The sequence below is a fragment of the Pseudopipra pipra genome, chromosome W (genome assembly GCF_036250125.1).
Source record: "Pseudopipra pipra isolate bDixPip1 chromosome W, bDixPip1.hap1, whole genome shotgun sequence".
NCBI lineage: Eukaryota > Metazoa > Chordata > Aves > Passeriformes > Pipridae > Pseudopipra > Pseudopipra pipra.
Window position 1 is genome coordinate 41,802,867 of NC_087580.1, and position 22,278 is coordinate 41,825,144.

At 53.3% G+C, this 22,278-nt stretch overlaps 2 protein-coding genes across 2 annotated transcripts; one reads left to right on the plus strand and one right to left on the minus strand.

Moving 5' to 3' along the window:
- Nucleotides 1–3,336: 3,336 nt before the first annotated feature.
- Nucleotides 3,337–4,128, plus strand: LOC135405045 (olfactory receptor 14J1-like; the record flags this gene model as incomplete). The annotated part of the gene is made up of 1 exon (XM_064639763.1): nucleotides 3,337–4,128. A coding segment is annotated over one exon (792 nt), but the record flags the coding sequence as incomplete, so codon positions are not given.
- A 17,084-nt stretch (nucleotides 4,129–21,212) lies between these two features.
- LOC135405046 (gastrula zinc finger protein XlCGF49.1-like) lies at nucleotides 21,213–22,162 on the minus strand. The gene is made up of 2 exons (XM_064639764.1): nucleotides 22,072–22,162; nucleotides 21,213–21,883 (listed from the first exon to the last, which is right to left on the minus strand). The coding sequence occupies exons 1-2, from the start codon at nucleotides 22,121–22,123 to the stop codon at nucleotides 21,213–21,215; spliced, it is 723 nt and encodes a 240-aa protein (XP_064495834.1). The 5' UTR covers nucleotides 22,124–22,162.
- Between the last annotated feature and the right edge of the window lie 116 nt (nucleotides 22,163–22,278).

Genomic DNA, 22,278 nt, shown 5'->3' on the forward strand with positions numbered 1-22,278 from the left:
CCAAGCCCCGGGTATTCAGGGGGGTAGATGCTGTTCCCACAGCTTGGGCTGGCACATCTACCAGGACTTGCTTCCTTTCCCACAGCTTGCCACGGTGGGAGTTTTGCCCGGTGTGCTTCCAGTCTGCAGGTGGGAATCTTTGTCTGGATGGGTTCCCCAGACCTGCCTTACCAGCCCTGACTTCCTGTTGGGGCTGTCTGCTCTTTCCCAGACTCTGCACAGTGCAATTCTGTCCTGGGGGCTACTTCCAAAGCTTCACCTCCCTTTAGACCTTGGAATTAAAGGCCTTCCTGTTTGCCACCAGTGCTTATGTGTTGTGGTGCCTTATGGGATTTTCCTTCTTTGACAGTGTTTTGAGACAGTTCATTGTGCCCTTCAAGTCCTTCCATGTGCACACACCCCCACCACTCTCACCAGTGTCTGGCCCTCCAAAGAACACCAGACCTGATGATTTGTAGCTCCCACTTCAGTGGTTGGCACTTGGACCTCCCTCCGTACCCAGAGCTCAGAGCTCCCTTGTCCCAGACACTTTAAAGAGATTGTGCCTCATTCTGCCAAGACAACCCTTGAAAAAAAGTGTCCCTCTGTGTTTCCTGGGAGAAGAACACTCTATTGTCATCTTCAAAACCTTGGAGAGGTCCCAGAGATCTCCCAGGAAGGAATTTGGGGCCTCAAGCACATGACCCATATATAGAGGCTGAGGACTCAGGGGTCAGGGGTGCAAAGATTGAGGACAGCAGAGGAGTAGCCTAAGAGGTGTGGAAGGGGGGTGTCAGAGCTGGTGGAGCTTTTCTTCCTGTCAGAAAACAGCCTAAGAAAGAACTAGTGCCACCAAGGGCAGCTGGGGTGGCCTAGACTGGTGACAAGAAGTAAGAAATTTCCCTCCAAGGTCAGTGTTGTGGTGCAATATGTCACAAAGCAGGAGTCTGGATGAGCCCAAGGCTTTGTGTGTGCAGGAAGAGCCAGGGAGGACGCAGAGATGTCAGTGCAGGAAGGTGCCAGCCAGGTGGGGCAGCCGGGGGGATGACGACAGCCTGCAGGGAAAGGGGCAGGGCATGGACACTGTAGGACAGCCTGGGCTGGAGAGGAGACAGGGATGGGGAGAAGCTGAAAGGCCCTGACACAGCCACCTTCTGCAGGCCTTTGGCCATGGCTGCTGTCTGTGCCCCTGATGCCAGGAGGAGGGGAGTGGCCCTTGCAGCCCTGGGGCCTCATGGCCTCCTTGTCCCTGCTCAGCAGCCTGGCAGGTGCCACCCCATGGTCCTGCCCTTGGCATTGCACATCCCACATCCCAGTGCCCCAGGAAGAGCCCTGAGGAATGAGGCAGGGACAGGATCTGCCTTCCCAGGAGCTGAAGGTCAGGGCTTGCCCTTTTGGATTAAGGAAACAAGTCCAGTTTTCCTCAGCAACAGAGCCACCTTTGCCTTGCTTGTCCATCCTTGTCATCACTGTCTGCAGTTTTCTGCTCTAACTGGAACCTGGGGACACGTTCTCAGTTGTGTCCCTCAGTGAGACTCATTAGCACTACAAGAAACTTCAGTGTTTCAATCTTGCTTTGACTTCTTGAAAAGTTGTTTGAACTTCCTCTCAGGGACTGAGTCTCATGTAAACAACATCAAACCCCCCCAGGATCATGAAATGCCTGGGGCTGTTGCTGTGCTGTTGAGCTGGGCCAGGCTCCTGGCACACAGGGAGCTCCTGGCAAGCAAGAAGAGCTTCAAAGAGACAGCTCTGCTGGTGAGCAGCTCCTCTGCACAGCCCAGCAGGGCTGAGGGCACTGCCAGGGCAGCTCAGGGACACCAACAGGGCACAGACAGAGCTTCAAGGGGCTCAACACTGGCAGGAGGGCTGAGAGCTCCCTGCAGGAGGAATCTTGGCAGGGCTGCACATGGTGAGTCTGTGGCTGCAGGGCAGTGCAGGGGCAGCTCCTGGAGGCATCTCCTAAAGCTGGCCCAGCCCCAGCTGATGGGATGGGTGAGCAGGGGCTGTTTTGGAGCACTTTGGAAGAGCTGTGAAGCCAGGGGTGCAGGCAGGGGTTGCCCAGGGCTGCGGGGCAGAGCAGGGTCCTGCAGCCCAGGGCGCTGTGCTGGGCAGGGACTCTGCTGCCTGCCAAGAGCAGCTCTCAGCTGACCCAGGGAACTGCTGCCAGGGCTGGGGCAGAAGGGCTGTGGGCAAGGAGCAAACCTGGCAGCTGAGGGAGGATCTTTTCCATGTATCGCTGCAGAAAAGACAGGGGCTACAGGAAAGGAATTAGTCCTGAGTTGTGTTTCCTGATCAGGCACTGTAGCATAGACATTGTTCTCTCCATTCAGGAAGCTGCACTGAAATTCAAACTCTTTTACTCTCAGAGGTGAATATTTCAGGCAGTGTCAGAAATGAGCACAGGATCCTGGGCAGTGCTGAGCCTTCCCTTGGGGGTGGGCACTCTCCTGTCCCAGCCCTTGGCTTCCCTGCAGGAGGGCTCCTGTCCTGCTCTGTCCAGCACAGCTGCACCTCTGGGCTGGCACAGGGGACACTTCCCAGAGCTGCCCTTTCAAGCAGCACTGCCCTGCTCTCAGCACAGATCTTGGTGGGGTTTGTAAAGATGAATCTGTGTGTGAAGTCCTCTTCAAGGCAGCCCAAGGGAAAGTGGAGGGCAGATGGGAAACAGACTGAGAAGCACTGCAGCTCTCCTGGCTCTGCAATAAGCAACGGAGAGCTCAGCCCTTCTGCCTGTCCTGGCTCAACACTCTTCAGATTTGTCATCAGAAAAATTTGCCCTAAAAAAAAACAAACCAGGTGTTATGACTGTAACTAAACAACCCAGTCAAAAATATTTTAAGGATATACTGTGCCTATTTTCTGCAGTACAAATTGCTCCAAGAAAACAGCAAAGGAATTGAACTTTTCCATCAAAGCTGGGTTCCATGTGACATCCCCCGTGATCATGAGAGCTGTCCCAAACCAGCTCCATGTCTACACTGCAGCAGAGCAAAGCTGAGTCCTTGGCAGCACATGGGCAGAGCTCCTGCTCCTCACAGCACCTTCAGGGAGCACAAAGCAGAGAAAAGAAATGCCTTGACTTGGAGGGGATTTCCCTAAGAACTGCACTGGCTTTGCTGAGAGGGGGCTCTTAATTGTTCTATGTGCTTTCCTTTCCTGAACAGACCCTGTCCTAAGGAACAGCAAATGTCCAACAGCAGCTCCATGCCCCAGTTCCTCCTCCTGGAATTTGCAGACAGGCGGGAGCTGCAGCTCCTGCACTTCTGGCTCTTCCTGGCCATCTCCCTGGTTGCCCTCCTGGCCAACGGCCTCATCCTCAGCGCTGTATCCTGTGACCACCACCTGCACACCCCCATGGGCTTCTTCCTGCTCAACCTCTCCCTCACAGACCTGGGCTGCATCTGCACCACTGTCCCCAAAGCCATGCACAATTCCCTCTGGGACACCACTACCATCTCTTACATGGGATGTGCTGCACAGGCCTTTTTCTTTTATTTCTTCATGTCAACTGAGTTTTCCCTCCTCACCATCATGTGCTACGACCGCTACGTTGCCATCTGCAAACCCCTGCACTACGGGACCCTCCTGGGCAGCAGAGCTTGTGCCCACATGGCAGCAGCTACCTGGGCCACCGGGTTTCTCAGTTCTCTGCTGCACACAGCCAATACATTTTCCCTGCCCCTGTGCCAGGGCAATGCCCTGGGCCAGTTCTTCTGTGAAATCCCACACGTCCTCAAGCTCTCCTGCTCACACTCAGGCTACCTCAGGGAAATTTGGCTTATTGTTGTTACTGTCTGTTTAGTGTTTGGTTGTTTTGTTTTCATTGTTTTCTCCTATGTGCAGATCTTCAGGGCTGTGCTGAGGATCCCCTCTCAGCAGGGACGGCACAAAGCCTTTTCCACGTGCCTCCCTCACCTGGCCGTGGTCTCAATCTTTGCCAGCACTGGCACGTTTGCCTACCTGAAGCCCCCCTCCATCTCCTCCCCATCCCTGGATCTGGCACTATCAGTTCTGTACTCGGTGGTTCCTCCAACACTGAACCCCCTCATCTACAGCCTGAGGAACCAGGAGCTCAAGGATGCCCTGAGAAAAATGATGACTGGATGCTTTTCAAGAGCAAAAAAGTGCCTGTTTTCTGGTGCGTAGCATTCAGAATGGGACTCACTAATGGACCAGCCTTCCTGCTCAGGTTTTTCGTGAAGGTCATCAAGTTCTTCTTGCAATAATTTCCTGTGCAATGAAATATTCTTAGGCATCTGCCTTCTAATTTAGTGTCTACCCATTGAATTTGACCCAGAGATGTATAAATGATGAATTGTGCTCACAGAGTATTTAAACAAAATAAAGGACCCTGCAGTGCCTTCTTTGTCCAAGACCCTTCTTCTTAGATGTTCCTAAAGGACAGCACACTGCAGGACAGTGTGTACTTGCAAATAGGAAGGGGACAATAATCCCAACCCAGCAGCACTGCCAGGGATCAGCAGCGCTTGGTTATTCCAGAGCTTGGTTATTCTTTCACTTCCACACTGTCCTCCTGAGCCCCTTTCTCGCTGTAAGGCCTGAGTGCTCTCTGAGCACAGTCCTGGGGGGTGGAAGCCCTTGGAGTACAGGCAGGGACAGTCCCTGGAAACTTGTGAAGCAGAGCTGTGCTCCCTTCCAGCATCTCCAGGATGCTCTGGGATCTTCTGAGGCCACTGCATGTACTGGGTCACTTCTTCTGTGACCTTGCTCCAGGGCTGCAACTCTCCTGCAGTGTCCCCAGGACACTCCTGCTCTCTGCTTTCCAGGTTTCCTTTTCAGATCCAGTCTTCCCCTCCTGTTCACAGGGACATCCTGTGAGTGCTTCAGAGCTGCCATCCTGGGGCAGCTCCTGCCCAGCGTGGGCAGGCACAAGGTCTCTCCACCTGCTCCTCTCACCTCCCCAGTGCCACTGTTTTCTGCAGCCTCCTCATCCTTGCCCAGCACAGCCCTCCTGGCACAGTTGGACACAGCCCTTGTTCTACCCCCTCCTCAGGCACCTGCCCAAACCCCTCATCCACAGCCTGATGGCCACAAACCTTCAGGGCAGGGAGGCACCAGGGAAAATGCTGAGCAAACCTTTCAGCTGCACTCAAATCCAATTGGAGGGATTGGCCTCTAGGAAGAAATCCCTTCTAATTCTCCAGAACCACCAGGACAACCTGTGTTGTGTCCTGGGCACTCTTCTGGAAGTGTGGGATATGGAAAAGCTTTTGGTGTCAAGGATATTGAGAAGGCTGGGCAATGTCCCTGGGAGACCTCTCCCAAACACTTGGAAAGGCCAGAGCCATCCCAGAGCTTCCTGGGGCCTTGGCAAAGGCAGACATGGAACCAGTCTGCAAACAGGGCAGCAAGGAGGGTTGGCAGAGTTCCAGACTGGTCAGGCTCAGCAGGGAAGGGGATAGGGCAAGTCCTCCTGCAGCCATTGCCAGGCATTGGAAGGACAAGGCAGGAATTGCAGAACCCCTGTGGGAGGGAATAGAAGGGGATGTTTTGTGCCTAGACTTTATCAAAGCCCTTGACATGGTGTCCTGTGGTCTCCTTATGGCCAGACTGGTGAGAGCTGGACTGAAGACATGGAAGATGTGGTGGGTGGGAAGTTGGCTGAATGAAGAGTGTTCAATAAAAACCATGGTACAAAGTCCTCTTGGCAGCAACTTCCTGGTGAAATCACTTAGTGACCAGCCCTTGAACACCACTGTAGAACATCTTTATTATCCCTCTGTATGTTGGGACAAAATGTATTTTCAAGTCCTTTGTGGATGATTCCAAATTTCAGGAAGCCCCTGAGCAACCAGTCCTAGTTTAAAGACACATATTGGGGTGGGAACTCCAATAAAATGAATTCACTCCTCTTTTATTCCCCACCAGTACAGGGAGACAAAATACAAGGAGTTATAAGTGAAAAAATCGGAGTTTACTGACAAGAAATGCAGAAGCAAAACCAGCAATACAAATAGAAGAGTTCAAACCAACAGCAGAGAGAGAAATTGTCTCCTCTCTCACCCCCTGCCCCAACTCCCTTTTGTAAACAGGTGAGAACAGGGATCAACATCTGCCTCCCTTCCCGTTTTCCCCTTGAATGAATGAAGAACAAAATGCAAAACCACAGGAAAGAGGGGGCAAAGCAAAATCTGGTAAACTCTCTGGTCTAAGTTGTGCTGCCCAAGAACACGCTGACTCCAGAGGTGTCCAAGCGGGGCAGAGCCGGCGACTCCGGTCCGTGCGGCGGCGGGGGGGAGGCAGCAACTCTGCTTGATTCCATGGAGTTCTGGGGAGGCACAGTGGCCCCTTGGTTCCAGGAGGCTCTGAAATGTCTCATAGTTCCTTTTGTTCCAAAGAGACCCCGCATGTCACAATGGTCCCTTGGTCCCATGAGATTCCACAGTGTCCCTGCATTCCTTTGGTTCCATGAGGCCCTGCAGTGTCACGGTGCCACTTGATTCCGTGACGTTACAAAGAATCAGAATGGCCCCTTGATTTAAGGCCAACTGCACGTGGGGCTGCCTTGGGGGGAGTGTGGGCACCCAGACAAGGGAGTTGTCACCCCCCTGGACTCAGCCCTGGGGTCACCACATCAGGACTGGTCTGTCTGTCTGTGAGGTTCCCCATTCCAAGGAATGAGGAAGAACTGGAGAGGGTCTAGAGGAGATCTGACAGGATGGAGCTTTTCTCTGTATTGGAAATAGAATGAAATCTCCACAAAGAGTAGCATGGAAGGTTGGGATTGAAGGTGAGGAAAAAGAAATATCACTCAATGGGGACCCTTGTGCTGCAAGAGGTCACCCAGAGGGAGTCAGGATCAGCCCATGGCTTTGTGTTCCAGGGAACAGCCAGAGCTGGTGCAGAGACATCAGGGAGGGTCTAGAAATGCTGCTGGGAGGGGGGTGGGAAAGCAGGAGGGGTGTGTGCAGCCTGCAAGGCCAGAGCAGCAGCAGGGCCAGGGCAGGACAGCCTGCAGGAGAGATGGCCAAGGGCTCTGGCAGGGCTGCAAGGCCCAAAGGCACCCAGGCCTTTGTCCCCTTGCCTCTGGCAGCTGCCTCTGCCACTCAGGCCACCACAGGCAACTTTCCTGGCAGGTTCTGCACTTGGTTTCTGCCTCGCCCCTCCCTCAGGAGCCTGGCAGGGGTTGCCCAGGGTTTGGCCTTTGTTGTTCCTCCCCCTCCCATCCCAGTGCCCCCCAAACAGCCCTGAGCCAGCCGGGAGGGACAGGATCTGCTGGGCCAGGGCCTGGGGCTCAGGCCTTGGCCTTTGTGCTCCACAAAACCAAGGCAGGCTTTGCTCAGCATTGCAGGGGCCTGCCCAGAGCCTTTGTCTGCCTGCACTCCTGGCCTCCAAGGAGCTGCTCCAAGGAGTCCCTGGGGAGGCTTTGGCAGTGCCTGCCCTCAGTGGGGCCCAGCAATGCTTCAAGGCACTTGGAGTTTGGCTTCTGACTTCTTCAGCAGTTTCTTCAACCTTCTCTCAGTACCTCAGGATCATTGGCTGGGCTGCAAACACACTGTGGGGCTCATTAAAATGCAGAAATCCCTCAGGATCTCTTTGTCTTCCTTTAATTGTCTTCAAGGCAATTTCAAAACAAGTCTTCAAAGTTTGTACTTTTTTTTTTAATTCAATGATGGATAATTTTGTAGTTCAGAGGAGAGGTGATAGAGGTGTTTTCCAAGTGATCTTGATGCTGAGTGTCTCCTCAGGAGATCCACACTGACCCTGGATGATCAGCCTTGCTCCTCACCCCCCAACCTCCCCAGTTCTGACATGGCCCATCTTGGACTGACAGCTGATGCAACTCCAAACACACTGTGGGACCCATTAAAACACTGAAAAACAAATTATTTTCCTTTCTTTAATTGTCTTCAAGTCTTCAAGACGTCAACAACTAATTGGAGTTGTTTTGTAGTTTTGTTAAGGAGGAAGATTTTAAAGTGGACATCATGAAAAATATATATTTTTTGATGAAAGGGAATGATTTACACAGAACCTTGGGATGCAAAGGGGTCAGGGTGGAAAGGATTTGAACACAAAGGGGGCAAAAGAGATTAGTAGCATTTAATTATTGACCTGTTTACAAGTTATCAAGTGATTCAATAGCTTTTGCTACAATTTTAACAGTGACTGAATTATAGATTCCCAATAACAACAATCCACACCACAGTCAATTCACACCCACACCCAGGCAGAGATGTGTGGACACATCAAGAGCTGGGTGGGGAAAGGTCCCTCTCCCAAATTCTCCTTGTTGTCAGGGAAACACTGCCACAAATCCCTTTGTGTTTCCCAACAGACAAGGGTCACAGCTGGAGGAGTGTTTGTTGAGGGGGATCACAATTGTCCTGGGCATCAGGGAGGGTCTTTGGAGTGTTGCAAACTGGAGGGTTCCCGAGCTGGGAGAGGCTGCCAGAGGTGTCCCAGTGAGAGGGAGGTGCTGGGGAGCTGCCAGGGCCTCCCTCAGCCCTGCTGGCTGTTGGCTCACAAGGTGACTGGCTTTAGTTATCTGCTGAATTTCCATCCTGGTGTCAGGAATGACTGGAGTTTCCAAACTGTTTGGGAATTGCATCCAGACTCTTCCATGTGGGCTGCAATACAGACAGGGAATATTCCAAGGCATTCATGGGATGATTGATTATCCTTTGTTTCCCAACTGTTCCACTCTGGATTGTTCCCATCTTTATCATCCAGGAGCACCTGGTCCAGTCCAGGGACACTTCACCATACCCCTGGTCCAGTCCAGGGGCTCTTCATTGCTCAGCTGGTTTGGTCAAGGCTTGTCAGGAGCTCCTGAGATCCTCGATCAGTCCTGAGGAGAATGGGAGGAGGATGCACAACCACAGAGGCTTCTAAGAAAGAGGGGGAGAAACATTTTGTAGGGCCTAGATATGGTGTGATAGGACAAATGATTTTAAACTAAAAAATGGCAGGTTTGAAGTAGATATAACGAAAAAGTTTTTACAGTGAGGGTGGTGAAACACTGGCACAGATGCCAAGAGAGGTGATGTCTCATCCCTGGAAACATTCAAGGGCAGGTTGGATTGGGCTCTGAGCAATGTGATCTAGTTGTGGATGTTTCTGCTTATTGCAGAGGGTTGGACTTGATGAATGTCAAAGATCCCTTCCTACCAAAACTCTTCCATCATTCTACTGGTGCCAAGGCTGACACAGGTTTCAGACTCAGCTGAGCATCCCCTTTGATGGCCTATTTGGCAGCTCTGCTTAAAAGCTGCTGCAAAGAACCTCCGGACCTAAAGGAGCTTTTGTGCTGGGCTCAGCTGTGGCTTTTGGCTGCCAGATGCCCATCAAGGCTCTCTCTCACTCCTCCTTCTTCTCCACTCCCCTTGGTGCCTGCAGGGTTGTTTCTCCCCCATTTCTCTCACTCCTCTCTGGGTTACAGCACCCTGGATTTTATCCTTTCTCCAAAGGGTGATCACAGAGGTGCCTCTGGAATTGCTTTTTGGCTCAGCTTTGGGCACTGGCTGGTCTATTTTGGAGCCACCTGAAACTGGCTCTGTCTGACACAGAGTCAACTCTTGTTCTCCTCTTCCCTAAGGGAAACCTGCAGCCCCCTCCCTGCTACCAAACCTGATGCACAGGGTCATTCAAGTGCCCAGGAATAGAGGAGGTCATTGATCCCATTATTCCTCAGGCTGGTTAAACAAGACTTTGTCCTCTTCCTGTCCCTGACTGGAAGTTCTTTGTGTCAGAGCAGAGCTGGGCTGGACCTCAGCCGTGCTTTGCTCCAGAGCCTGCTGGGGTGGGGGCAGATGGCAATGGAACAGTTGGGTTGGACTGGATGATCCTTGTGGGTCCCTTCCACCTCAGCATATTCTGTCATTTTGTGTTTGTTTGGGTTTGGTTTGGTTGTGTTTGGTCTTTTTCCCTCCTTTTGATTTTCCTTTCCTCTTACCCATGAGTTTTTTCTTCATTGTCTTGGGCCTTGCTGGGCACCTGATGGCAAGACAAGTTTATCCACCTCAGTCATCTTGACCACATTTTTTGTACAAGTCACCATTAACTAGACGAGGTTTCTCACAGACTCGCTGCAACTTGGCATCATCCACAAAGGAGTGGAAAGTGCATTTCATCCCATCACCCAGAGACATAATAAAGATGTTTCATAGGAATGGTCAAGGGCTGCTCCCTGATGGATGTCACCTGGGCTTGCTGCCAAGAGGAATTTGTGCCATGACTTTTGACCATCATCAGTCATTCAACTTCCCACTCACCACGTTTCACTTCTCCAGTCCAGCTCCCACAGGTCTGCCTCTAAGAGACCACAGGAGACCATGTCCAGGGCCTTACTGAAGTCTGGGCAGAGAACATCCCTTTCTTTTCCCTCCCACAGGGGTTCTGCAATCCCTGCCTTGTCCTTCCAATGCCTGGGAATGGCTGCAGAAAGACTTGCCCTATCCCCTTCCCTGCTGAGCCTGAGCAGTCTGGAACTCTCCCAACCCTCTTTGCTACCCTGTTTGCAGACTGGTTCCATGTCTGCCTTGGCCAAGGCCCCAGGAAGCTCTGGGATTGTTCTGGCCTGTCCAAGGGTTTGGGAGAGGTCTCCCAGTGACAATGCCCAGCCTTCTCAATATCCCTGACTCCAAAAGCCTTTTCTATTACCCCACACTTACAGTTTAGTGCTCAGGACACAACATATATACTCATGGTTCTTCAGGAGAAAATTAGAAGTGATTTCATTATAGAGGTCAACTGGTGGAGCAGCCCAGTCTGGTCTGGCCCCACAGCAGTGCCCAGCCCAGGGTGCTGCAGAGCTCTGGGCACTCCCCCCACAGCCCCAGCCCCTCTGAAGGGCACAGCAGCTCCTGGGGCACAGAGAGGAGTCTCAGCATCCCCATCAGCTCAGGGGCTGGACACTCAGCATGGCAGGAGGAAATGGAGGTCAGGGAAACTGCAGGAGCCCTGGTGTCACCTCCAGGAGATGCCTAGCACAGCCTGACTGTGCCCCTCAGTGCCAGCCCCTCTGCCCAGCCCAGCCCAGAGTCCTGGCCCAGGGACAGAACAGCCTGTCCCCAGGGGGGGCTGCAGAAAGAGGTGTCTCTGTGTCAGGGATTCCTCTCTGCAGGCCCAGAAATGCTGCCTTGCTCTTCTCCAGGGACATCCCTTTGCCCAGGTCAGTGTGTCCAGGCTGCCTTGGCCAGTTGCAGATCCCAGCCTGGGATCCCTGCAGGGCCCTGAGCTGGAGGTGCTGCTCTGCACAGGGAGGGGCTGTGGCACCCTGGGCTGACCCTGCACTGGCCATGCTGGTCAGGGTGGGGAGCAGACCCAGCAGGATGGGGATCACTCCTCTCCACCCTCTGCCATAGTCCTGGAAGGCTCAGTAGCCAAGAACAAGGCTGGGCAGGACCATGGGCTGTTTCCAATGGCACAAAGGGCAGGGCAGGGCTCCACTCCATGCAGCCTGTGGGCTGGAGAGTTCTTCAGGACACCCTCCTGGAAAGCCCACCCCTGGCTCTGGTACAGCCCCCCCTGAACTGGGGAGGCACAAGGGGAGTTCACTGTGGGTGAGACAAGTCACTGGCCAGAGTCCTTTCTCTGTTCCTGCTGCGTCCCCTGGGGTTGCAGAACTCTCCTGTACCAGTTCACAGGCAGATTTAGAACTTGATCTCTGGTAACTCCACTCTGGGCAGGATTCTGCTCCAGGGCTCCATTCCCTGCTGACTGGATGGGATGGGCTGTCCCTGCAGATCCTCTGTGCTCTCCTGCACTTCCTGAGTTCCTACAGACAAGTCCTCACCTGCCATCAGAGCCCTCACGAGCTGCAGAGCCCCAGGCAGGTGACTTGGAGGCCATTTGCCACTGGCCACCAGCACAGAACATCTGACCCAGCCCTCAGGCCCTCAAGTACCCCAGTGAGTCGCTTCTCTCACTGTTGTTGGAGGGATAATCTGGAAAAAAGAATTCAAGTCTTTTATTATACTCAGAGATTGTGATTCCTCATGTACAGAACAACAAAAGCAGGAGGTCTGACAAAGAAGTTGCTGCAGGAACTTTTATTTTGTTTAAATGCACACAGAGAATGATTCCTCATTTACCCAATTGCGGGTCAAAACAAATAAATAGAGAGTGAATTAGGTATGGGATGAAGAATAAATTTCTGTGTTAACAACTTTAAAAGAGGAAAAAATATAAGAAAACTCCCCCCACCAACAGTCTCAAAAGCTTTAGAAGGCAGGCTGGGCCACTAAAGGGTTACACAAAGAGTGTTCTGCAGAAGAAAAGACACAGGTTGTTACTCCTGAAAAGCATCCAGTCATCATTTTCGTCATGGCATCCTTGAGCTCCTGGTTCCTCAGGCTGTAGATGAGGGGGTTCAGTGCTGGAGGCACCACCGAGTACAGAACTGCCACCAAAACGTCCAGGGATGGGGAGGAGATGGAGGGGGGCTTCAGGTGGGCAAATGTGCCAGTGCTGACAAACAGAGAGACCACAACCAGGTGAGGGAGGCACGTGGAAAAGGCTTTGTGCCGTCCCTGCTGAGAGGGGATCCTCAGCACAGCCCTTAAGATCTGCACATAGGAGAAAACAATGAAAATGAAACAACCAAACACTAAACAGGCAATAACCACAATGAGCCCAATTTCCCTGAGGTAGCCTGAGTGTGAGCAGGAGAGCTTGAGGATGTGTGGGATTTCACAGAAGAACTGGCCCAGGGCATTGCCCTGGCACAGGGGCAGGGAAAATATATTGACTGTTTGCAGCAGAGCATAGAGAAACCCATCAACCCAGGCAGCTGCTGCCATGTGGGCACAAGCTCTGCTGCCCAGGAGGGTCCCGTAGTGCAGAGGTTTGCAGATGGCAACGTAGCGGTCGTAGCACATGACGGTGAGGAGGGAAAACTCTGCTGTGATGAAGAAATAAAAGAAAAAGAGCTGTGCAGCACATCCTGTGTAGGAGATGGTTGTGTTGTTATGGAGGGAATTGTGCATGGCTTTGGGGACAGTGGTGCAGATGGAGCCCAGGTCTGTGAGGGAGAGGTTGAGCAGGAAGAAGCCCATGGGGGTGTGCAGGTGGTGGTCACAGGCTACGGCGCTGAGGATGAGGCCGTTGGCCAGGAGGGCAGCCAGGGAGATGGACAGGAAGAGCCAGAAGTGCAGGAGCTGCAGCTCCCGCCTGTCTGCAAATGCCAGGAGGAGAAATTGGGGGATGGAGCTGCTGTTGGACATCTGTTGTCTCTTAGCATAGGGCCTGTTCAGAAAAGGAAGACAGTTTAGACAGACCTCTATGAAAAAGCCACTCCATTTCTAAAAGAAATCAATGTGTCAAATGTCACCAAATGCACTGCCAAGGAGTCAGGTTTGCTCTGCTGCAGTGAGACATGGAATTTTTGGTAGAGCTCTCACACACACAAGGAATGTCAGATGTAAAACACCTTGGATACAAAAGTTCCCTCTCTACACCCATGACTCAGAAGAGCTGGGGCTGCAGAGCAGAAGCTCAGTCTGAGCTTAGAATAATTTTGCCTGTGTTTTCTGTTTTCACCATCACACCTGGAAGGTTCTTTTCCACTGCAGGAATCCTCATTTCTATGGCCCAGCACACAGTGCCCAGCAGAGCTGCAGGGAAGGGCCCCCAGAGCTGCCTGAACGCCCCCTCCCCCAGGCCTTGGGGGCACTTGCCCCCCACTCCCTGCCCAGGGCTCTGCTGCCTGGAGCTGTCCCTGCCAGCAGCTGCTTCCCTGGGCACAGGGCTGAGAAAGTGACACTGCTGTTGTCTATAAGACAGTTTTGATGTCTGATACTCTCAGGTTCTATCCCCTCTAATCTAATAGAGTTCTAGTTTCAGTGTCTCCTCCTGTGCTCAGAGATTAATTTCTCTGTCACAGTCAGCATCCAGACAACCCAGAGTATAACACTGAAAGAACTGGTTCCTTCTCTTGAAGGTACCCCCTGTCTGTCTGTGCCTCTTGCAAATACCTTCTGGGAAATTTCCTGCTTTGATCTGGAGCTGTGACCAGCCCTCATCCCTGCAGCACACTTTGGAGATCAGAAGGACTCTGCCCTGCTCTGCCCTCCCAGGAGTTGTTCCTTCCCCACAGCCCTTCTCCCCCAGCCCCGTGGCAGCTCCTTGGCCAGGCTGAGAGCTGACCCTGGCAGGCAGCAGAGTCCCTGCCCCAGCACACAGAGCCCTGGGGGCAGGACCCTGCTCTGCACCACAGCCCTGGGCACCCCTGGCTGCACCCCCACCTTCCCACCCCACAGCCAGCCCTGGCACAGGGAACCTTCTGGCCCTGGGCCTCTGAGGGGGCAGCAGCAAGTCCTGCTCTGCAGCAGCTTCTCCTGCTGCACCCCAGCAAATCCAGCAGAGCCATCCTGACAGCTCCTGCCACTGCTGCCATTTGGCAGCTGGGAGAGGCACTTGCAGGAACTCACCTGCACTGCTCTGCAGCCACAGCCTGACCGTGGCAAAGGGCTGGCAAGGTTCCTGCCCTGAGCAGCTCTGCCCTGTCCTCCCACCCCAGGATCCCTTGAACCTTCTGCTCCCTTCTCCTCTCTGCCCTTGCTGCCTGCAGCTCCTGCCCTGCTCTGCCATATGGCCACTTCCTCTGCACTGCAGCAACTGGGAGAGTCCTGCTGAAAGATCCTAGAAGCTGTGGGATGTGCCAGCTTTAGGAGATGCCTCCAGGAAGAGAAGCTGAACTTTCCTACAGCCAGAGAATTCTTCATCCAAATCCTGGGAAGGTTTCTCGCGTAGTGAGAGCTCAGTCACCTCCCAGCCCAGGCTGCCTCTCATCTCTCTGCCTTCTGTGCCCTGGGTGTTGCAGGCAGTGCCCTCAGCCCTGCTGGGCTGTGCAGAGGAGCTGCTCACCAGCAGAGCTGTTTCTTTGAAGCACTTCTTGGTTGCCAGGAGCTCCCTGTGTGCCAGGAGCCTGGCCCAGCTCAGCAGCACAGCAACAGCCCCAGGCAGCCCTTTCTCTGCCCCTCTGGGCTCCCTCCAGCTGTCCCTGGGGCTTCAGGGGAACCTGCTGGCACACAGCTGAAGGAAATAATGATGTTCCTTCTCTCAGCTTGGCACAGACACTTCTTTCAGCACTGTCATTTCTCCAAACAGACACAGAGGTAACCTCAAGAGGCCCCTTTTCATGTCCCATCATTATACGGGAAACCCAGACAGTGCCCAGGAGGGATCTCCTTCACCTGCACTGAGGGAAGGGATTCAGCTGAGTCAACAGAGGTGTCTCCTTGTGGCTCTGCAGACCTGGGGCCAGAAGGACACACAGCTCCCTCCAAAACCCCCATGGGCTGGGATTCCTCCTGCCCCACTTCAGTGGGCCCAAAACAGGCACCTGCAGGTGACTCCTTGTCCCAGCTCCCCTGGCAATGAATGAAGACCAAAGCCAGGAGTGACCTGCTGGGACACAAAGCCCTGGTTCCTCCTGAGGGGCCAGAGGTGACCGAGATTCCTGCTGGGAACTGCAGGCTCCAATGGAGCAGTTCCTAGGGACAGGGCAGCAGCTGTGGGATCTTCTTGGAGGCTGCTGGGACATTGCTTTGGCCAACTTCAGTGGCAGAAGGTGCCCACATGTAGGACAGGGGAACCTGTCACTGTTCCTTCTGTCCAGGGCAACCCGTAGGTGTGTTCAGGTGACCAAATGGAGTCAGGTGGCACAGGGAGAGAGGTCTCTCTCCTGTTCTTTATCAGGGTATTTTCTACATGTCCTCAGAGTACAATGGCTGTTGTCTCATGGACATGCCTTCACTGCTGAACCTAATTCAGGGCAGGTGAGCCTGGATTGAATAGCCAAAGAGGGGCCTGTAGTGCCAGGGGAGGTGCCAGGGCTCTGCAGCACAAGTGCAGCAGCTGCCATGGACAGCACAGGGCCTGTGCAGGAAGCCCGTCCCCATTCCCAGCAGTTGTGTGACAGGCACCACCCAGGGCTTCTCAGACACATTGGGTGCCTTTGGGGCAGGGAGTGAATCCCAGCCCTGCAGGGACACAAAGGCTGTCCCTTCTCTGCCCAGCCAAGGCCGGGCCAGGCACGAGTCCAAAGCACATCAGCCCAGGCTGTCCACACTTGTTTCCTCCCTCTGCTGGCTCTTCTCTCCCCCAGCATTTCAGCAGCATGTGCTGATCTCCTCAGGGATCAGGTCTGTGATTTTCCCCCTGGACCTGAGTCCCAGCACATCCACCCCCAAGGCCATTGTCAGCAAAGCCTCTGCACAGCCCAGCTCTCGGGGCTTTCAGAGCAGCTTTCCCCACTGCAAGTCTGTTCTTACCCCTGGTGCCCCACTGAGGGGCTGCAGCCAGACAGGCCCCAATGCCCTGCGTGTGGGGCACAGGCAGGAGGAGCTGCAGCCCCAAGTCTCTCTTCATTCCACTTGCAGGCAATAACAGCTCAGGCCTGCTGAGACAGTTCCCAGGTTGCAGGGCTGTGATGGGTTGGGAGAGAAGGCCAAGGAGACACAGGAGAGAAAGAGCAGGAGAGAGGTGTCCTCAGTGGGAAGGAGCTTCTTGGAGCTGTGGAGCTGCTCTAGGGGATGAACAACTTGGGTGAACTTTTGTGGGTGAGGGTCAGATGAGAGACTGGTTTGGGTGACATTGTGGAGTGAGACAAGGAGAGAGTAATCAGGCATTGGAATGGGCTGCCCAGAGAGGTGGTGGATCCACCATCCCTGGAGATTTTTAAACGCAGATTGGACGTGGCACTGAGTGCCATGATCTAGTAAATGGACTGGATTTGGACCAAGGGTTGGACTCGATGATCTCGGAGGTCTTTTCCAACCCAATCGATTCTATGATTCTATGATTCTATGAAAGATCCCATTCAATTTTGGGTTTGATAACCCTGGAATTCACTGGAAAGGCACCACGACAGGATGCAAAGAGTCCCAGAGGTTTCTGCAGAGTCTTGGTCAAGACAGCCCTTGGGACACAGGCCTTTAGAGCACAGCTGCCAGGTTGGTGGACAAGAGGGAGGCTCATCTGCATCTGCTTCTGTCCAAGAGGAACCAAGATGTTCCCATAGAAACTGACCGTAGCAACAGGAAAGCTGGTGGTTGCCATGGTAACTGACTGTAGCAATGGAAATGTATGATGGTTGCCATGGTAACTGAATGTAGCAATGGGAATGTGTGATAGTTGCCATGTTAACCGAACGTAGCAGGGGGAATGTATGAGGGTTGCCATGAAAAGCGACCATAGCAATTGAAATATGTGATGGTTGCCATGGTAACTGACAGTGGCAATGAGAATGTATGGTGGTTGCCATGGTAACCGACCTTAGCAAAGAGAGTGTATGATGGTTGCCATGGTAACTGACAGTGGCAATGGGAATGTATGATGTTTGCCATGGTAACCAACGTAGAAATGGGAATGTATGGTGGTTGCCATGATAACCAACTGTAGTAATACAATGTATAATGTTTGCCATGGTAACTGACTGTAGCAGTGGGAGGTATGATGGTTGCAATGGTAACCAACAATAGCAATGGGAATGTATGGTGTTTGCCATGGTAACTGACAGTGGCAATGAGAATGTATGATGGTTGCCATGGTAACTTATCATAGCAACGGGAATGTATGATGATTGCCATGGTACCTGACTGTACCATTGGAAGTATGATAGTTGCCATGGTAACTGACCATAGCAGTGGGGTATATGATGGCAAGGAAAATGTATGGTGGTTGCCATGGTAACTGACCATAGCAAAGAGAATATATGGTGGTTGCCACGGTAACTGACCATAGAAATGGGACTGCATGATGGTTGCTATGGTAACCAACCATAACAGTGGGAATGTATGCTGCTTGCCATGGTAACTGATGGTAGCAATGGGAATGTATGCTGGTTGCCATGGTAACCGACCGTAGTAATACAATGTATGAGGTTTACCATGGTAACTGACCGTAGCAGTGCGAGGTATGATGGTTGCCATGGTAACTGACAGTAGCAATGGGAATGTATGAGGGTTGCCATGGAAACCGACTGTAGCAATGAGAATCTATGAGCGTTGCCATGGAAACCAACCATAGCAATGAGAATGTATGATGGTTGCCATGGTAACTGACAGTGGCAATGAGAATGTATGGTGGTTGCCATGGTAACTGACCATAACAAAGAGAATGTATGATGGTTGCCATGGTAACTGACTGTACCAGTGGAAATATTATGGTTGCCATGGTAACTGACCGAAGCAGTGGGTTGTATGATGGTTTCCACAGTAACTGACTGTAGCGACAAGAATGTATGGTGGTTACCATGGTAATGGACCATAGCAGTGGGAGGTATGATGGTTGCCATGGTAACTGACCATAGCAACGGGAATGTATGATGGTTGTAATGGTAACTGACTGTAGAAATGGGAATGTGTAATCGTTTCCATGGTCACTGATTGTAGCAATGGAAATGTGTAATGGTTGCCATAGTAACTGACCATAGTAATGGGAATGTGTGATGGTTGCCATGGTAACCCACTGTACCAGTGGGACATATGATGGTAGCCATCATAACTGATGGCAGGCCCTGACACTTGGCCTTATTGATCCATTCTGTCCAGATCCCTCTGCAGAGCCTTCCTGCCCTCCAGCACATCCACACTCACACCCAACGTGGTGTTGTCCATGAATTTCCTGAGGGGGCACTCGATCCCCTGGCCCAGATCATCAGTAATGATGTTAAACAGGAGCAGCCCCAATCCTGAGCCCTTGGGAACCCCACGAGTGATCGGCCACACCTGGATTTCCTTCCATTCCCCACCACTCCCTGGGCCATCAGCCACTTTGTCACCCAGCAAACAGTTCCCCAGGCAAGCCATGAGCAGCCAGTTTGTGCAGGAGATGCTGGGGGAGATGGTGCCAATGGCCTTCTGGAATTCCAGAGAGACACATCCCCAGCCTTTCCCTCAGCTTCTGAGCGGGTCCTTTGTCAGAGAAGGAGATGAGGTTGGTCAGGCAGGACCTGCCTTTCCCAACCCCACGCTGGCTGGGCCTGATTCCCTGGTTGTCCTGCCCATGCCATGGGATGGCACTGAGGAGGATCTGCTGCATGGACTTCCCCGGTCCTGAGGTCAATGGGACAGGCCAGGAGTTGTCCAGATGCTCCTTTTGGCCCTTCCTGGGGATGGGCATCCCATGTGCTTGTTGCCAGTCAGCTGGGACTTGTGCAGTTGTGCAGCACTGCTGGGGAATGAGTGAGAGTGGCTTGGCCAGCTCTTTCTCCAGCTCCCTCAGGACTCTTGGCTGCATCCCATGTGGGCCCAGGCACTTGGGGGGGTCTCACTGGCAGAGCAGGTCACTGACCATTTCCTCCTGCCTTGTGGGGGCTTCACTCAGCTCCCCATCACCAGCTTCCAGCCAAAGCCTGCCTGCCAGGTGTCCAAGGGGTCAGTTCTGCTGCCCCCTCCTTCCTTCCCCCACAATGGAAAACTCCCTCATTTTGGGTCCCTGTGCCCCAGACGGCTCCGACCACCACCTCACCCACCAGTCCCACAATCATGGGATGCTTTGGCTTGGGAGAGGCCTTAAAGAGCATCTCAGCACCCTCAGAGTCAAGAATTCCTTCCTACTATCTCCTCCAACCCTTCCCTCTATGCATGTGAAGCCACTGCCCCTTGTCCTGTCACTCCAGGCCCTTGTCCAAAGTCTCTCTCCATCTTTCTGGTTGGCTCCCTTCAGGCACTGCAAGGCCACAATTAGATCAGCCCAAAGCCTTCTCTTCTCCAGCCTCAACAATCCCAGTTATCTCAGCCGTGAGAGATTTTTGGACCTCCCAGAATCCAGGGGCCATTGGGACCCTGCAGAACCTCCTGCATTCCACTGGTCCTTGTGAAACTGCAGGCTCTCCTGGAACCCAAGGATTCCTGGAACACTGCAGAGTTCACAAAGCCAAGGGGCCACTGTCCCACTGCAGCTCCTTCTGAAGCACAAGGGACCCTGGGACAATGGGAAATCTCCGAGAATCCAAAGGGCATTTTGGGACTGCAGGGCCTTGTGGAACTAAAGGAACTTTTGGAGACTGTGGGAGCTCATGGAATCAAGGGGCCATTGGGACATGTGGGGCCTCCTGGAAGCAAAGGAATCCTGAGAATTTCTGTGGGAACAAGTTAAGGCAGCAGCAGCTGCATTCAGTTAATCAGGATCCAAAAGGAGTGTTTTGGCCTTGACTGGTGTTTTCCATCCAGAGAGTGCTGCTTCCCAAAGTGGAAATCCCTTGGAACGCTCTGCATGGTAGCTTGTGTTTTTCTCTGGTAGCTGAACACAGCCAGCACATGAGGGGAGGGGAATGTGTGGGATCAGGGCACTGCTTTGGGGCCATGCTGGGAATTCCAGTGGACTAAAAGACAAAGCCCAGGCGCTGTTTCCAAAGGAACCCCAATGAAAGGGGGTCGCCGGAAAGATGGATGGACAAGTCCTGAAATGGAACTCTGTGTGTGCAGCCTCATTTTCTCCTTCAGTGTCCACAGGAGAGGGGGCAAAGAGGCGGGTTTGGGACCTCAAAACTGATAGGGGGAGAAAATGGAAATTGAGGGGACAATGGGAAAGTGGAAGGAACAGGGAGAAGGGTGGAAAAGGGGGGTGGTCTGGCAGGTCCCACAGTCCCATGGGGGTCTTTGGGCACAGGGTGGTTGGCAAAAGGGACTGGCCCCCTGATCTCCCAACTTCCTATGGGGTGCTGGGGGCTGCTGGATCCAATCTGAGCCTTGGATTATGACAACACTTTCAGTTTAGAGGAATTACAGAGGTGTGACTGAACAACTTTTGTCCCCCAGCTTTTAATGATGGCAAATCAGATCTACTGACAGAAATGAATTATTTAGGGATATGAATGATCAGACAGAAGATCTTCATCAGAATTATTTATTGCACAACAGAAACACTAAAACTACCAGGAGTACAGGATAAGACAGGACAGTGCTCTATACTAAAGCAATTGTTGAAGCAATTCTACTCAAGCTGGCACAAAAGCAATAATTCTTAATTAGAGATAGATGGAACTCCCCCAGACCAATGTTCGTCGGGAGATCTCTGCTCTCAACCTCCAGCAGTGACCTTGGGGGGTCCCCAGCCAAGGCAGGAATCTCTACACACACTACAAGAAGGGTTCTGTTGGAAGAAGCTGCCCCTCTGAAAGGGGACTGGCCCTTTGTGGTCGAAAGGGATGGAGTGACAGTCACTGGACTCCAGGGGTTGCCTCCCCATCAGGGCATTTCTTTGGAGTGGAAGCAGCGGCCGAAGTTCTTCCTGCAGTCGGGGCACTGGTAGGGCTTCCCTTACTGATGGGTCCGTTGGTGTTTGTTGAAGGTAGACCTGTCAGTGAAGCTCTTCCCACACTCCCCACACTTGTAGGGCCTTTCCCCGGTGTGGATGCGCCGGTGGGTGATGAGGTTGCCGTTCCGGTTGAAGCCTTTCCCGCAGTCGGTGCAGCGGAAGGGCCTCTCATCTGTGTGCGTCCGCTGGTGCAGGAGGAGATTGGAGCTGGTCTGAAACCTCTTCCCACATTCCCCACACGTGTAGGGCCGTTCCCCAGTGTGGATGCGCTTGTGTTTGCGAAGGGTGGAGCTGTCACTGAAACTCTTCCCACATTCTCCACACGTGTAAGGACGTTCCCCACTGTGGATGTGCTGGTGGGTGAGGAGGTGGGAGCTGTACCTGAAGCTCTTCCCACATTCCAAGCACCTGAAGGGCTTCTCCCTGCTGGGAGGCTGCTCAGGGACCACCAGGTCAGAGCTCCCCCTCAAGCTCCGGCCGCCTTCCCGGCACAGGCTGGCTCTTTCCTCCTCAGAGCACCCTGGGATGGCTTTGGAGCCCCTCCTGCGGGAGGATCTCCGGCCCTTTTCCTCCCCGCTGCCTTCCTGCGCCGGGGAGCCCTTCAAAACGGCCTCTCCCACCAGGGTCTCACGGGGGGATTTGTCCTCCGGGCTCTCCGTCCTCAGCTCGGGGCCTGGGGCAGGAAGCAACAAGGACAGGCAGGGGATTTGCCTCCGGCCCACAGGGAAGGCCAAGGACATCCCCCCAACTCCGGCCCCGGCAGGACGGCGGCGCCAGCGGGGTTGTCCTGCAGCCGGGGCCATGCTCGGCTGACAGAGCCAGCACAACACCCGCCCAAAGGGACACTGACTTCCTCCTCACCTGCCTGGGGGGCCCAAGGCATCTTCCTCTTCCTCGCAGCCTCCTCCTCCATCCACCCAAGCTTTGGGAAGGACAAATCCTGATGGGGGGGAAAACAAGGGCTGAGCGCGTTGGCTTGGGGGTTCCTCCTGCCCAAGTCCATCTCTACAACTCACCGGGCATACCGTGACCATAGAAACTACCAAACCACCAAGACTCAGCCCAGAA

Excerpts from the sequence above, each read along its gene's own strand:
- LOC135405046 (XM_064639764.1), bottom strand. The coding sequence starts at position 22,123 with ATGGAGGAGGAGGCTGCGAGGAAGAGGAAGATGCCTTGGGCCCCCCAG. Across the intron at positions 21,884-22,071 it reads GCCTTGGGCCCCCCAGGCAG|GCCCCGAGCTGAGGACGGAG; the intron begins GTGAGGAGGAAG and ends TTCCTGCCCCAG.